Below are 17,142 nucleotides of genomic sequence, written 5' to 3'. Positions count from 1 at the left end.
CCACTTCCCCGCAGCCCCTGCCCTCGCCAGTGCTTCACCCTTACTTACGGACTCTTCTGTGTTCGGGCCCAGCAGCCAGGCAGCCCTTTCTTGCTCCCCAGTCCCGACCTGCACTGTCCATGGTGCTACAGTCCTTCAGCTGGCTTGGCGCTTCACCTTCACTTCTCAGCCTCCAAGCAGTAACTGATGGTGGTCTGCAATGCAGCTTCTTTTATACTAGCCTGCAACCCTCTGATTGGCTAGTCCCTTGCAGCCTCCTCCTGATTGGCTGCTTCCTGTGTAGTATCTCTAGGCTGCTTGAAGGACTTAGCTCCACTGTTCCTTTCCTGGGACAGGTGTGGCAGGACCCTGAAGCCTCCAGCAGGGGGCCTCTGGGCCTACTCCACCCCATCACACTAGTTCTCTGAAACCATCCACTCAGTGTGAAGCAGCGGTCAAAAAAGCGAAAGGAATGTTATGAACCATTTGGAAAGGGACAGATAATAAGACAGAAAATACCTAATGCCACTACATAAATCCGTGATACGCCCACACCTTGACTACTATGATTCTACTGTGTGCAGTTCTGGTCACCCCATCTCAAAAAAGATCTATTAGAATTGGAAAAGGTACAGAGAAGGGCAACAAAAATGATTATGGGTATGGAGCAGCTTCCATAGGAGGAGAGATAAAAAAGACTGGGACTTTTCAGCTTGGAAAAGAGATGACGAAGAGAGGATATGATAGAAGTCTATAAAATCATGATTGATGTGGAGAAAGGGAATAAGGAAGTGTTATTTACTCCTTCTCATAACACAAGAACCAGGAGCCACCCAAGGAAATTAATAGGCAGCAGGTTGAAAACAAACAAAAGGAAGTATTTCTTCACACAATGCATAGTCAACCAGCAGAACTCATTGCCAGGGGATGTTATGGAGATCAGAATTATAGCGGCGTTCAAAAAAAATAGGTAAGTTCATGGTGGATAAGTCCATCAATGGCTATTAGCCATGATGGTCAGGGACGCAACCTCATGCTCTGGGTGTCCCTCGCCTCGGACTGCTGGAAGCTGAGTGGACGACAGGGGATGGATCACTCAATAATTGCCCTTTTCTTTCATTCCCTCTGAAGCACCTGGCACTAGCCACTGGCCGGGAGAGCTGCGGGGGTGGTGCTTGCAGAGAGGGGCAGTGCACGGCAGTGCACAGAGCCACGTGCCCCCCACCCTCCTCCCAGGGGCTGCAAGGGGCATTGGCCCTTTCCAGGAGTGGTATGGGGCCAGGGTAGGCAGGGAGCCTGCCTTATCCTCGCTGTGTCCACCACTGACCAGGAGCCAGCGCCCCATGCCCCCTCCTGCACTCCAAACCCCACACTGAGCCCTCTCCCAGAGCCAGCACCCCAAACCCCCTTCTGCACCCCCAGCCCTGACCCCCCTCCCAGAGCCAGCACCCCAAACCCACTTCTGCACCCTGAACCCCCTCCTGCACCACAAGCCCCAGCCCTGAGGTCCCTCCCGGAGCCAGCGCCCCATGCCCCCTTCTGCACTCCAAACCCCACACTGAGCCCTCTCCTAGAGCCAGCACCCCAAACCCCCTCCTGCACCCCCAGCCCTGACCCCCCCTCCCAGAGCCAGCACCCCAAACCCCCTCCTGCACCCTGAACCCCCTCCTGCACCCCAAGCCCCGGCCCTGAGCCCCCTCCCAGAGCCAGCACCCCAAACCGCCTCCTGCACCCTGTACCCCCTCCTGCACCCCAACACTCTGCCCCAGCTCGGAGCTGAAACTTTAATAGGGAAGTTTGCAGCCTCATTCTGCATTATGCCTCACTTTATCCTCCCCAATTAATCAGCATGTTATCTGGAACCGGAACCACACAATCAGGGAGCAGCAAAAAAACAGTACAGTATAGAGTTAAACATAAATTACTAACAAAAGAACGTGATTCTGACTATACCTCATTAGCATTTCTGCACGTAGTGCATCCTGTGGTTAGGGCACGTGTTGGAAAAATGTGACTACCGGGTATCTTGTAAGCAAAAAATTACTTAATGTTAATTTTTTGAAATCTCACCCATTGGCACAGCTTTTCCTATAATCCTGTAGCACAGGGTCATTCTTTGGTCACTTGCTTATGTCAAGCAATTCTTAACTCTAAGGTCTAGTATGGACAAGCTAAAATCTTACAGGCCTCAGCCTGTAGGCCTTGTGTTTCAGCCCTACTTACTTAGATATCTAATATATACTTGTCACTGCTGACTACCGATCAATCCTATCCTTCTATAATCCTACAATTTAAATCTATTTACCACACAATGATAATAATATGTTAGTTAATCTTGACATCACACAATAAATGAATGAGAGAATGAAGTAATTGGCTACACCGTGGTCATCATGGTCCATTGTGGCACTAACGCCTATGGGGGGGAATGGAATGGACAGACCTAGCTCCAGCCGGGCAACAGCTGCGTTAGCGCTGAAAGTCCTGGCTCCAGTTCCCAGTGGTAACCAAGGTGACGGTTATTCCAGCAGTGTGGGGGGGAAGAGGTGCAAGACCTCTTCTTGGTCTCCCATGTGGGAGGCATCGTTCGGTGAGCAGAGGCCCGTCAATTCCTCTGCCCTGCTCGTTGCTGTCCCCTTGGGCTCTGAGCAGTGGGAACAGCCCAAAAGGTTTGAAAGCCACTTTGTGCACGTGGCGAATCTTTCCCCTACCCAGCCAGGCAACTCTGATCGTTCGCTGGCAGAGGTTTCATCGCGAGCGTCCTCGCCGTACTGAGGCCCTCCCAAGTGTGCCATGGCAGATGGTTTCCCGGCTCGGCCTAGAAAGGGGTTTAATAGGCTCTGACAGGCTTCAAGCCGACCCCGCCACTCTCGCCCGCTTTGTGCCAGGCTATGAAATTAACTTTTCATGGTTTGTTTAATTTGCAGCTGATGAAGAAGCAGCAGAATGAACCAAACGAAGGCCTGTTTGCAGTGGATGGAGACGGCAGATGCTGCTGCTACCACAGAATAAAACTCACCGTGGGTCCGTGCGTGCACAGGCTGCCCGATAGGGGAGACGGCTGACGCACAGCTAGGTGGTGATAATCAGCCTTTGGGTACAATGTAAAGCTTATTTATTTGGCTTATGGTAGCACCTGGGGCCCCAACGGCATTGCCACCTCCCCCCGCACAGGAGGCTACAGCGCAGTACTCTGGGGAAGAGCTCGCTTTCTAAGACAATAGAATGCACATTCTCCAGTGAGCCTTTATGATTCGCTTGGGATAAGTCGTCCAATTCCCATCTTGAGCGTGAGTCAGCCGTGGAGATAAAGCCGTCAGATGTTAAAGGATGACCATGCACACCGCCCCCAAAGGGAATACAATAAGGGGGCGTTTGAGCCTGCAGGAGACGGAGCTTTCACAGGGGCCGGAACTCGCTGACACGTGAGATGAGAGTGACCTCATCACGTTCAGAGCCAATTGCAAAATTCATCCCATGGACTTCGCTTTCACTCCGTACGCTCTTTCACACATCCCCACCCCACCCCTGCAAAAACGACAAAGTCATCAAGCTAGTTCTCTCACCGGCTGGCAAAGGAGAAAGACAGGAAGGATAGCCCAGTGGTTAGCGCACTATCCCGGGACTCAGAAGATCTGGGGCCAATTCTGTGTTCCCCACAGACTCCCTGTGAGCCCTTGGGCAAGTCACTTTGCCTCTCTGTGCCTCAGTTGCCCATCTGTACAATGGGAAACGTAGCCCTGGGGTGTGTGAGGATAGAGACTGTGGTGAGGGGCTCAGATCTCCTGGTAATGGGGGCCCTGGCCATATAAGTACCATGGAGACACGGAGCTGTGGGGAGGCTCTCAGTACAACAGTGACAGGTATGTAACCAGATTTAACAGAGGCCATCTCTTCCTCGATCTATAACCAGAATGGCTCTATGCTGCTCCATTCTGGTAGGGAAAAGGAAGCGAGTCAAGACAGTTGATGTTGGCTGTGCTCTCCCCTGTCACCTGTAGGGGGCGCTATTTAGAAGTGCCTGCCCGAAGGTGCCGGTGAATGATAAGGGATATTTTGTTACAGAGCAGAAGCTAGTTTGAGGAATTAACTTTCTCTTACCTCTGGGCAACTCCTTCATCCTAGGAATTCTGCTCAGATTTATTGCTATACTTCACTACCACTAGGGCGCTTTGAAAATTGACAGAAACCTGTGTGGGGAAAGAAACAGAGGGGAAACCCCTAAGTTCTAACACCGGGCTCTCTATAAAAAGAATGTTTAATGGCACGGATCTCGCTCTAAAAAGCCTAGTTTATATCGGAGTTTTATGTCCAGCTGAATTGCTCTATTATCTCGCCAAAGCCAGTGGAGTTACCCTACATTGGTGCTGGTGCAAAGCGGATTAGATTCTGGCTCATTGTTTCTTGGAAGCTGCTTAGCTCAAAAATATAAGTTATTAAAAATGAAGGAGGGAAGTGAGCAAACATGAGAACAGTCAGTGTGGCCCAGTGGCTCCAGGGCATTGGACTGGGTGTCAGGAAGCCTGGCTACTGTATTGGGCTCTGCCATTGCTGGGTAAAGTCGGGCAATTCCCTTCCCCCGGCCTGTGCCTCAGTTTCCCCATTTGGAAAATGGCAACCCTCGCCTCCTTTGTGAAGTGCAGAGCGATCTACAGCTGAAAAGTGCATGGGAGCTGGTTTGGGGGCTCTTGGTTGTTGGGTATTATTTAGATCGTAGTGTACAATACCTATCGTTCTCCTTTGACAAACAGACAAGAGAACAAACGCCATACAAAACAAACAACAAGCCTTCGCCCTTATCTGGTACCTCTGACCCAAGGATGTCACGGCCTTACAAATATTCACAGTTTAAGCCTTCTCAACATAACGTTTCTTTTCCAACCTCTTGAAAGCTTCCTAGGACAATTCTCCTCTAAGATGAGATGGGAAATTCCCCAAATAAATCAGTCCCATGGGTAACTTACGGATAGGCTCATGGTGGGAATCTGACTTCAGCCTTAACTCTGCAGCAGCTAACGCGGCTCTAAACCAGCCACTGGTGCCACACTCCAGAGTTCTTCTCCCTCCAGCTATTTGCAGGCTCATGTCCAACTCAGTCATCTCCTCACCAAGCTATCTACGCTTTAGCCCTTTAACTCCTACCTTGGAATTCAGCCCCTGGATCATTGTTGTTGCTCTCCTCTGAACTCCCTCCAATCTGTCAGTTTCATTCCGGTGATCAGACACCCGGGTAATAAAGGCAATATTCAAGGTGTGATTGCCCTGCAGCCGGAGAGAGAGAGACCATCACCTCCCACCACTCGCTTTGTGTACGCAGTCCCAAATCTCATTGGCCTTGTTTGCTTCCACATCACACTACGTGTCCACTTGCTGCCCATGGTACAGTACGGTGCCTGTCCCATTCCTGCCTTCCAGTTTTCATGCTCCCTTTGGGTCTTTGTGTTTTAGATTATTTCCCTGCAAACTGAATCTCATTTCATTTCTTTGCTGCCCATGTTTCTTAGCTCTCCGAGTCCACTTCACTATCCCCTTGTCTTCCGGGTTATCTGCAACCCTTCCCAGTGTAACTTGAGCGCCCTCGTGGCCAAGATGGAGTCTGCTCTGCAGGCAGCTCTGGCCAAGAGAAGGCGCGCGCAGGAATGCAGCAGGAGAAATAATCCCTTCCACCCCAGGGGCACCTGTTCCAACCCCCCCAGAGTGAACACACACCCACAGGAAAAGTACAGTGGATATAACAAGGAAAATATTTATTTATAGAGGGATGAGAGGAGAAAAACATCAAGGGGGAGCAGTAAAACAGGGCTGCATCCAAGCCAAGGTCCCACAGGCCCAGCGGTAGCACTGTCTGGAAGGGCAGACACTGAGCCATCTGTCTGCACACAGAGGTCAGGAGTCCTGAGCAAAGTTCTAGTCCAGGAGTGAGTCTTGGGTGCTCCGGTCGCCTTCGGCGCCAGTGAACTTTCCCCAACAAACCCCTCCGGTGCCCTCTTCTGCCGCTCTCTGCAAAGCCACACAGAGTGACCACCTCCCCACTTAACTAGCTACAGCCTCCCTCCTTGTCCCCAATGCAGAGTCCCAAGCCCCAGTACTCACAGCCCCGTGCAGCTCTGGGCAGCCGCGATACTGGGTCCAGCTCCGGCCTGTCCTTCTCGGCAATTCCTCCCTGGCACAGAGCTCCTCCTGGCTCCTGTCCTGGGCTGTCCCCGATCGGCCCTGTCCTTCCCAGGCCTCGGGCAGGTTCTCTGCTGCTTCCCTTTTCCAGGGCCTGCAGGCTGCCTCCCCCTCTCCCTGGAGCTCCTGCCTGCCCCTGGAGTTTCCCTCCTTTTTTATTACTCTCCCCCTCCCCCTTAGGAAAAAGATGTAAAGGGCCATGCTCTCTAAACCCCAAAGGGGTTACACCAGTTTACAGCAGTATCAGCTGTGCATTTCATTAACCCTTTTCCAGGTCATTAATGTTACATAGGACCCTGGCTAATACTGATCCCGCCAGCAATTCACTAGACCCCACCCCGCAGCTCAACCCGTTGCTGTTTATTTTTATGCTCTTGACGGCAGCTTTCACGTCCCTTCCCAGGCCAATTTGAAATAAGTTTTTCAAGGAAGATTTCACGCGGTGCAGTATCGAATGCTTTAATAAATTCAAAATTCATTACAGCATCTGCATGCCTTTCCAGCCACTTATTTTATAATCCTATCAAAAAAGCAATCAGGTTTGTCTAATAGGATTTATTCTTTATAAATCCTGTGCAGTTTATTGCTTCTGGGTTTCTATTATCCCAGAGCTGGTCAGCAATTTTTCCTCTTCATATTAACTACATCTTTTAGGGGGGTGTTTCCCCAGAATGGAGGGTGTATTACCCTAGAATTGCAGCAAGCTAATTGGAGCCATACTGGGTGCATTTAGTCACCCTGAATTAATAAACTAGAACACCACTTGTTAAGGGTTCCTTTGGACAAGCAGGGCTTCTGGAGGCAAGGTCAAATACTACCTGCAGACTGGCAGGCTCTGCTAAGGGGAGGAGGGGAGAAAAGAGTCAACAATTGGAGACTGACAGAAGATACGTGGATAGAGACCTGGAGTTTGGGGTGTCTTTCATACAGAAGTTGATGATGTCTAAGACTCTTAGGAATGTTTGTTGATAGTCGTTTATTGAAGTTGGGAGAAGTGATGACCCAGAACAGGTCACTGTGAGCTGTGTGATTTGTAAAAGTGAGTTATAAAAAGACTAGATAATAGAGTGCACTTTGGAGCAGTTTTTTGAAGCTCGCCTGAGAGTCTTTTCTGGCATCATACTCCCCGGAAGGGACGTGACCGGCCATTGCTGACCTGCTGCTAATTACTCAATACCATCTCCGATTTTAGGTAATGTGACAAAGCTCCTCCTCTATCTTGGTGGGTCCTGCGCTTATTGGTGGATTTTCTTGCCTCAGAGATTCACCATGTGGGTTGGGGAACAGCCCAGAGACCTTCCCCTCTGGAAGAACCCACAGTCCAGGTCAATTGGGAGGTTTGGGGGGAACCCAGACCCGCCCTCTACACTGGGTTCCAGCCCAGGGCCCTGTGGACTGCAGCTGTCTATAGTGCCTCCTGCAACAGCTGCATGACAGCTACAACTCCCTGGGCTACTTCCCCATGGCCTCCTCCAAACACCGTCCTTAGTCTCACCACAGGACCTTCCTCCTGGTGTCTGATAACGCTTGTGCTCCTCAGTCCTCCAGCAGCACACCCACACCCTCTCACTCTCAGCTCCTTGCGCCTCTTGCTCCCAGCTCCTCACACTCCCACCACAAACTGAAGTGAGCTCCTTTTAAAACCCAGGTGCCCTGATTAGCCTGCCTTAATTGATTCTAGCAGCTTCTTCTTAATTGGCTCCAGGTGTCCTAATTAGCCTGTCTGCCTTAACTGGTTCTAGCAGGTTCCTGATTAGTCTAGGCAGAGAGGAAGCGTGTCCCTTATAATTACAGGTGGAACACAGCATAGGATAGTGCAGCGCAGGGTTGGGATGTGGATGCTTGAGATGTGTGTGACTTTTCATTGCAATTTACACGTTTAAAATTTAAAATATAACTTTAAGAACTACTGCCAGTGATCGCTTACGGACGGGCCGTCTGGAACCGATCGCAGCACTTAGAATCGTTTAAACTGTATGATATTGCGGTGTGAATGCTCTTTAACTTGCATTTAAGGATTTGTGCTTTTATAACGTCAGTACGGGATTTGGGTCTGATTTATGTTTTTAGATTATTAGTGTTTTAGGGATTATTATTCAGATCAATAAAAAGGTTTCTTGCTTTGGAAAAGAATATTGCTTGTGTCAATCACTTATTGGAAGGCCTTATCTGTGTCCTTCAAGTATTTCCTTAACAACCCTGGTGACCGATACCTTAGGAAAAACAGATTAAGTAGATTACTTTAGGGACTCCCCAAAAGCTGTTTTTCAATGAGTTCCCGAACCAGCTCTTTTAAAACTCTTGAATGTACATTATCTGGACCTGCTAATTTAAAATTTCTAACTTTAGTATTTGTGGTTTAACATCCACCTGAGGCAATAGTGGAATAGGAAGAGTGGGATCATCATCATATGATATGAATATATCATCTGCTTTTTTGTATTATTACTGAAAATTCTATCATTTCCATCTAGTAATGGACCAATACCATTGTTAAGATTCTTTTCGTTCTTAATATACTTAAACTCCTTCTTATTGTCCTTAACTCTGCAGGCCATAGATTTTTCCTTATGTCCCTTTGCTTCCCTTATCAATTTTCTACAATTCCTAGCTTCTGATTGATATTCATTTTTATCATCAACTTCCCCTTTCTTCCATGTGCTATATATAATTTTAAAATTGTTTATAGCCTTCCCTGCCCTTCTAAACAGGTCAGTGTTTTAACCAGTACAGCCTTCTTCCTCAACTGTGGTATTGGGAGAGGGAGGGGTGGGTTGTGGCTAAATCAGACTGGGAACTCCTTGCCAAACATTTTCTACTCTCCACCCCAGACAAGGATGGGATCTTCCTCCTGGATGGACTCTCGTCATTTTCCTAAGCTTCATTTATTGAACTTCCTCCCAAGCGACAGACAGCTGGCAGGAATCAGCTCTGTATTACACCTGCCTCTGTCTGTGGCTCCTCCAGAAGAGAGGGAGGATCAGCATCATGCAGGGGAACACTGGTGTATGTGAAAGGAAAGGCTTCCTTGCGCCGCACATCCTTGCTGTGGAACCTCGAGCCCAGCTGTGTCCCTGGCATGAACCCGATGGCTGGTTCAAGGGGACGTCAAATGCTTATTAAACACCAGCCTTGGATGCTGCATTTCTCCAGCACAGACTGCCGCTTGCATTGGACTCACCTTATAAATGAAACCCTGACAGCTCTTTCCCTGGTAACTGGGCCAGGCTAATCCATCAGACCAGCATCTCCAGATTAGCTATCGACATCTGCATTAGGGATAAATGACTCGGGGGAGACGTATGAGCAGGGTTCATCTGTCTAGCTCTGACTCCTTGTCTGCCCTTAAGAGTTCGGATGCTGCAGCACGGGAGTTGTTGTCGAGTGCCCAGGAAAGATTCGTCCCCAGCGCCTGCTCCTTTGAGGATTCAACTCAAGGCCACAGAACTTGGGCTGGGGGAGTCCTGGGACCTTGGGAGACAGGCGCACGTTTCCTCCTTGGGGCAGCGACGCCACACCTGTCTCTTGTCCGTGTCGTTCCAAAGGTTCAGTATAAAGCTCTTGGCTTTCATACGTCTGCCCCAGATCCAAACCAGGTTAGAAATGCCTGAAACTCAGTAACATCCGGTGGCTTCTCCGAAATGGGCTGGTGGCTTTTTATCCAGTCGCTGTGGCTGGGCGAGCCCATTGTACAAACCCACAGGGCTGCAGCTGGCACTGAGTGGCAGCCGCAGCAGAAGCCATGGAAAGGGAGCTCACCTCCAAAGCTATTCTCCCCTGGGGGAGAGCGGCGCTGGCCTCTCGGATGGCAGGCAGGTGTTACCCGTCTACCTTGCCAGGGACACGGCCGCGGGGAGCAATTCCTCCCTGTCTTCTAAACAACCAGCTCCAACACCTGGTTTGAATGAAAGCTGAGCGAGCCGCTGCCATTCGGGGCAGCCCGAAGCGTCGGCTGAGCAGGGAAAGTCCCCTTATTCAAATCCCAGGTGCCCTTCACTGACTAGTACCTACAATGTGGTATAGTCACGGTGTTGGCCGTCTCCATTTGGGGCGGCACATCACAGGGCTTTGTCGTGGCACAGGAAGGTCGGAAAGGAGCTGCTCTCTGTCTGGCCCCCCGCTTGACACTGGTGTCCCTCGCCTCTGTTTGTCAGAGGATGGAGATGGATGGCAGGAGAGAGATCAGTTGATTATTAGCTAGTAGGTTCACTCCCTCTGGGGAACCTGGCATTGGCCACTGTCAGTAGACAGGATACGGGGCTGGATGGACCTTGTGGTCTGACCCAGTCTGGCCGTTCTTATGCTGTATCTCGTCTGACTTTCTTTGGGCAGGCACTTGGGGCCTATCGCCTCCAGCGTATTTAGGTTCCGAACTTCCAGTGAAATCAATGGAAATTAGGAGCCTAAATATCTTAGAGGATTTGAGCCTCAACGTCTAAAGTCATCCCGAAGCGACCCAATCTGACAGTTTTCACCCCCAGACTACTACTACTGAGGTCTCTAGCTGGACCAGAGAGACCACCGCCGGCCGGCTGTCAATCACAATGTTTGCTGGAATGTGCTTAAATACCGCGGTGAAGGAGAGAGTAGAAAGTGTGTGGGGAGCAGTTCTGCAGTCAGTTATTGAGCATGTGGCATTCAACAGCAAGTGGGTTGGAGGAGAAAAGGGAGGGGGAAGGGAAGGGAAGAGAGAAAGAACTAAGATCAAACTCCAGGGACCCTTTAGGAGTTGGCACCATGGAATGGAAAAAATACTTCCCCTCGAGGAGAGGCCATCAGCAAACGCAGCCCCACGGCTCTGCGCCTCTGACTCTTTACATACCGCGGCACTTATCTCCACTGTCCTTTCGCCTCCTTAATATCCCATTGCACCGAGGCTAGCGGACTGCAGGCTAAATGATCGCTGGGTTTGCCTTCGCTAACGAGCTGCAAGTGGAAGTGAAAAGCACAGTAATGAAGCTTGCAGATGCTGCGAAACACAGCACAGTTAGTACCGGCGCAGGCATTCACACAACAGAGACGCCGAGAGCACTTAGGAGCCTGGGCAGAAAAGAGAGAAATGTCTCTACCTGGTGGAATGTACCAGTCAATAGGGGACAGAGCTGGTGATCGGTAATGCGGACGGAGAGGTACTGCAGAGGTGGACAGTGAATTTGTTTTGCTCTTGTATCCTACTGAAGACGGAGGTCTCTGGGTACGTCTACACTGCAGTTAGCCATGTGCCTGCTAGAGCGGCGAGACAGACCTGCATTAGCTTTAGGGTTACCATATTTCAGCAAGCAAAAAAGAGGACGGGAGGAGCCCCGCCCTAGCCCCGCCCCTCCCACTTCCCGCCCCCCCAGAACCCCCAACCCTCCCCCCGTTCCTTGTCCCCTGACTGCCCCCTCCTGGGACCCCTGCCCCTAACTGCCCCCCAGGACTCCACTCCCTATCTAAGCCTCCCTGCCTCTTGTCCCCTGACTGCCCCAACCCTTATCCACACCCCCACCCCCAGACAGACCCCTGGGACTCCCACGCCCCATCCAACCACTCCCCACCCCCTGACAGCCCCCCCCAGAACTCCCAACCCATCTAAACCCCTCTGCTCCCTGTCCCCTGACTGCTCCGATCCCTCTCCGCACTCCTGCCCCCTGACAGCCCCCCCCAGAACTCCCAACCCATCTAAACCCCTCTGCTCCCTGTCCCCTGACTGCTCCGATCCCTCTCCCCACTCCTGCCCCCTGACAGCTCCCCCCCAGAACTCCCAGCCCCCCACCCCCCCCCGCGCCTTGTCCCCTGACTGCCCCCTCCTGGGACCCCTGCTCCTAACTGCCCTCCAGAACCCCACCCCCTACCTAAGACTCCCTGTTCCTTGTCCCCTAACTGCCCCCTCCTACACCCCAACTGCCCCCCAGGACCCTACCCCCTACCTGTACCCTGACTGCCCAAAACTTTCTCCACTCTCCCCAAAAAGCCCCCCCCCCGTTTCTTGACTGCCCCCTCCAGAACCTCCCTGCCCCTTCTCCTGCCCCCTGGCCCCCTTACCCTGCTGCTCAGAACAGGGTGTTGGGCTCTGTGCGAGCCGAGCCGGACACGTGGCTGCGCTCCCCAGCACAACAAAACCCGGTCCCTGGCCCTGCACAGTGCTGCCGGACCGGGCTGCAGGGGAGAGCTGCCGGCTCAGAATGCAGGGCGGATCCGGCTCTTCTACAGCTGCTCCGTTGTGCAGCCCGGGACTTTCCTGCAGCCCTCCCAGCCGCTCGCTCTGCTCTGCCGGGGGAGGGGGGAAATCCCGGACATTGTGAGTGCTTTACAAATTCCCCCCGGACGCTATTTTTAGCACAAAAAGGAGGACATGTCCGGGTAAATCCGGACGAATGGTAACCCTATTAGCTTTGCTTGAGCTAGCATGCTAAGAAATGGCGAGTGGATGTAGCGGCTCTGGCAGAGGCTTGGGCTAGCCCAGGGGTCGGCAACCTTTCAGAAGTGGTGTGCCAAGTCTTCATTTATTCACTTTAATTTAAGGTTTCGCGTGCTGGCAATACATGTTAACGTTTTTTGGAAGGTCTCTCTCTCTAAGTCTATTTTATATAACTAAACTATTGTTGTATGTAAAGTAAAGAAGGTTTTCAAAACGTTTAAGAAGCTTCTTTTAAAATTAAATTAAAATGCTGATCTTACGCCGCCAGCCTGCTCAGCTCGCTGGGTGGGGGGTTCAGGGCAGAAGGCTGGGTGTGGGGGGGGGACTCGAGGTCAGGGCAGAGGGCCGGGTGTGGGAGGGGGGTTCAGGGCAGAGGGCTGAGGGGTGTGGGAGGGGGGTTCAGGGCAGAGGGCTGGGAGGGACATGCCCTGTTCCAGCCCCTTCCCCCAGGCCCGTCCCGCCCTCTCTCTGCCGGCTCTAGGGAGCTGTGCGCAGGCGGCCGCTCTCCCCCCTTCCCGTCGCAAGGGCCATGCGGGCAGGGAGAGGGAGGAGGAGGGGCGGAGGGGCCGGAACGCACCAAGCTGTGGGAAGAAGCGGGGGGGGGAGGGAAACTGGGCTGCCGCAGGACCAAGCTTCTGCCTCCTGCCCCCACAGGGGAGAGCGGTGGGGGGGGGGGGGCTGAGTGGGGCGGGAGGCCGGGACCCCCCCCCCCCACTGCTCTCCCCGGCGGGGGCAGGAGGCAGAACCTTGAGCCTGCGGCAGCCAAGCTTTCCCCTCCCCCATTTCTTCCCACAGCGTGGTGCATTCCGGCCCCTCCTCTCACCAGGCCGGCAGCGTGCCACTCAAAATCGGCTCACATGCCGTGTTTGGCACAGGTGCCATGTGTTGCCGACCCCTGGGCTAGCCCCTGCCCCGAGTCCAAGCCCAGCCCACCCAGCCCCATTGGGCTGAGCTCGGCTGGCTAACCTGTCCCCACTGCTATCTTTAACCCCCAATCCAAGTGTCTGCCAGGCTGGACGGCTCACTGGCAGCTGCAGTGTAGACACATCCGCCGCGACTGTGCGGCGCACACACGTGCAGGAATAGCAGGGGGCTGCAGTCAGGACTCAGGTGAGGCAGCACAGCGGTGAGTGTGGAGCAGGTGACCAGAGGTGTCAGGGTGTTTATGGGGCAGGCTGGAGATGGAAACAAACAAAAGGACAAATTTCTTCACACAGCGCACAGTCAGCCTGTGGAACTCCTTGCTAGAGGATGTTGTGAAGGCCAAGACTATAACAGGGTTCAAAGAGGAACTAGATAAGTTCATGGAGGATGGGTCCATCAGTGGTCTATTAGCCAGGATGGGCAGGGATGATGTCCCTAGCCTCTGTTTGCCAGAAGCTGCGAATGGGCGACAGGGGATGGATCACTTGATGATTCCCTGTTCTGTTCATTCCCTCTGGGGCACCTGGCATTGGCCATTGTCGGCAGACAGGATACTGGGCTAGGCGGACCATTGGTCTGACCCAATATGGCCGTTCTTATGTTCTGGGAAGGAGAGGTGAGATCTAGATTCTAGTTGAAAGCTTTGTGTTATTAGTCCCTCCTTTTCAGAGCACAACACTTACTCACCTCAAGAGAACACCCCACCCCATTTTTGGTTCCTATTGTGGTATGTAAAGTAAACAAGGTTTTCAAAATGTTTAAGAAGCTTCTTTTAAAATTAAATTAAAATGCTGATCTTACGCCGCCAGCCTGCTCAGCCCACTCCCTTCTAAAAAGGATGTCTCAGGATCTGTGGGGTTATCCATCTGGTTCCACTGCTAACCCCACTTCCAAAAGCACTCAGGGGTGACAATGCACCGCAAACATGCCTTACAAAGAATCTCCACCAGCATGAACATAACCAGGCGCCACCTGGAAGAACACTGGACGCCATGAGATCAATTCTGGGATTTATTTCGGTTGCTGGGTTACAAAAGACGCTTGAAATAACAAAAGCAGAAGCAAGTTTTCAAAGCAGCATAAAAGAGCTATTAGTATCCAGCAAAGCCCGTATTAAACCCTCAATGTACAGCTTAAACTGACAACAAAAGCCTCAATCGCAATGAAAATAAACCCTGGTCACAAGCAAGGCAGTGCTTAGGGCTTGACTACCGTAGCTGCTGGCCAGGGTTCAAGGTTTGGGCACGAGGCCAGGTCAGAACTGACATCCCTGGTCTCCAATCTGAACAGTGGACAGCAGGGGGCGCTAGCTGCTTTCAGGAGATTTCATGGGACAAAAACTCCTCCACTCATCTCTTATCGCAAAGCTATTGGCCGTGTCTGAACTAGAAAACAGGCCTTTCTGGTTGGGGGCCGAGCCAAACCAAACCCAGAGCGGGGAGTTTGAATGCCAGAGGTGGAAGCCTAACTAGGGTTACCATATTTCAGCGAACAAAAAAGAGGACGGGAGGAGCCCCGCCCTAGCCCCGCCCCTGCCCCTCCCACTTCCCGCCCCCCCCTGACCTCCCAACCCTCCCCCCGTTCCTTGTCCCCTGACTACCCCCTCCTGGGACCCCTGCCCCTAACTGCCCCCCAGGACTATCTAAGCCTCCCTGCCTCTTGTCCCCTGACTGCCCCAACCTTTATCCACACCCCCACCCCCAGACAGACCCCTGGGACTCCCACGCCCCATCCAACCACTCCCCACCCACTGACAGCCCCCCCCAGAACTCCCAACCCATCTAAACCCCTCTGCTCCCTGTCCCCTGACTGCTCCGATCCCTCTCCGCACTCCTGCCCCCTGACAGCTCCCCCCCAGAACTCCCAACCCATCTAAACCCCTCTGCTCCCTGTCCCCTGACTGCTCCGATCCCTCTCTCCACTCCTGCCCCCTGACAGCTCCCCCCCAGAACTCCCAGCCCCCTACCCCCCCCCCGCTCCTTGTCCCCTAACTGCCCCCTCCTAAGACCCCCCCCAACTGCCCCCCAGGACCCTACCCCCTACCTGTACCCTGACTGCCCAAAACTTTCTCCACTCCCCCCAAAAAGCCCCCCCCGTTTCTTGACCTCCACCTCCAGAACCTTCCTGCCCCCTGGCCCCCTTACCCTGCTGCTCAGAACAGAGTGTTGGGCTCTGTGCAGCCGAGCCGGACACGTGGCTGAGCTCCCCTGCACAACAAAACCCGGTCTGGCCCTGCACAACAAAACCCGGTCTGGCCCTGCACAGTGCTGCTGGACTGGGCTGCAAGGGAGCTGCTGGCTCAGAATGCAGGGCGGATCCGGCTCCTCTACAGCTGCTCCGGAGTCCAGCCCGGGACTTCCCTGCAGCCCTCCCAGCCACTCTCTGCTAATCCCAGACATTGTGAGTGCTTCACAAATTCCCCCCGGACGCTATTTTTAGCACACAAAAGGAGGACATGTCCGGGGAAATCCGGACGTATGGTAACCCTAAGCCTAACCCTACAAAATATTTACAGGATTTCAGATTAGTGGCTCAGTATTATTAATAACGGAATCAGCTGTAGATGCAGGAGGCACTTGGGAAGTCACCCGTCCCCTCTAAACCCTGTATCCTAGCTTGAAATGTTCAGCCGCTTCCTAGCCAGGGAATTTCCCCCCCATTCTATTTTTCTGTAGTTTACATTATTTGCTAAATAGACGACGACGCTCGGTTTACTGCTCCCTACAACTTTGAGACTTTGATTTGGCCTCCTCATTTCCTAGGAAACGTCGGTGTCTTGCATCACAACACATGCAGGAGAACTGCCCCAAATCAGAGCGTGATGCTACAATCCCTCGCTGAGACGCTTGCATTCCCATGCCAGTGCAAAGAAAGGCAGTTATCCGGCTTGATGTGGCTAGCTGAGCCCCGGCTACCCCACCTTTCCCAGTGACTAGCTTGAAAACCAAAACCCAGAGGCAAAACCCAGCTTATCAGGTGTGTGATACTGGCAGGGCCCACACCCACACACAAGCAGCAAGCAGGAAGTTGGAGGCTGAAATCTTCCAAGGGCAAACTCAGAGTTTTGAAATCTTCTGCAGCAAAGAATTGTCGTGAACATCCTCCAGCCAGTTGATGAGGATCTTATTCAGAGCAGCTGGCCTGAAAAAAACAAAAAACAAAACAACAACACACTGCATTAAGCTCGGACTGCTCCTTACTGGGCTTTCTCCGGCCCAGCTTTCCCGGCCCAAGGAATTAGGCTTCCATCCATTTCCTAGGGAGACTGCTCACAGCCTGTGCTGCTTTGCTGTTGGGCAATGTTATTTCCCATGAAAAGTTTAGAAGAAAATGATACATTTTATTATTAACTGGCGGTAACGAGGTGGCATTAACGTGGGGAAAATGCAGGCTGCCAATTAGAAGAGGCTGAGAATTTGACCCAAAAACGCCTTTTTGACTAAATAGAATGTTAATTATTTTATTGTTCTCATTTTTCAATCAAAACATTGTCCCAAGTCCCATGCCCTATGAAGTCAATTACATCAACACTCCCACTTGTATCAACCAAACTTGTAATCTCATCAAAAAAGGAGTTGGACAAAATCTATTCTCCATAAATCCATGTTTACTGGCATGAATTATTACCCTCCTTTAATTCTTTGTTATTAGAGTCCTGTATCAGTCAC

At 52.1% G+C, this 17,142-nt stretch overlaps 1 protein-coding gene across 1 annotated transcript in view; it reads right to left on the bottom strand.

Annotated features, from left to right (window-relative positions):
• Positions 1-14,472: 14,472 nt before the first annotated feature.
• The window catches only part of LOC101948727 (bifunctional epoxide hydrolase 2), an 85,438-nt gene continuing 82,768 nt past the window's right edge, over positions 14,473-17,142 (bottom strand). Inside the window, exons 19-20 of the mRNA XM_065587429.1 lie at positions 15,967-16,615; positions 14,473-14,938 (exon numbers count right to left, since the gene is read on the bottom strand). Of these exons, the coding sequence (XP_065443501.1) occupies positions 16,531-16,615 (85 nt within the window). The 3' untranslated portion in view covers positions 14,473-14,938; positions 15,967-16,530. The remainder of the gene's footprint in view (positions 14,939-15,966; positions 16,616-17,142) is intronic.

The sequence above is a fragment of the Chrysemys picta genome, chromosome 3 (assembly GCF_011386835.1).
Source record: "Chrysemys picta bellii isolate R12L10 chromosome 3, ASM1138683v2, whole genome shotgun sequence".
Classification (NCBI taxonomy): Eukaryota; Metazoa; Chordata; order Testudines; family Emydidae; genus Chrysemys; species Chrysemys picta.
The sequence above is the reverse complement of the archived record's forward strand: the minus strand, read 5'-3'. Positions and strand labels throughout refer to the sequence as shown.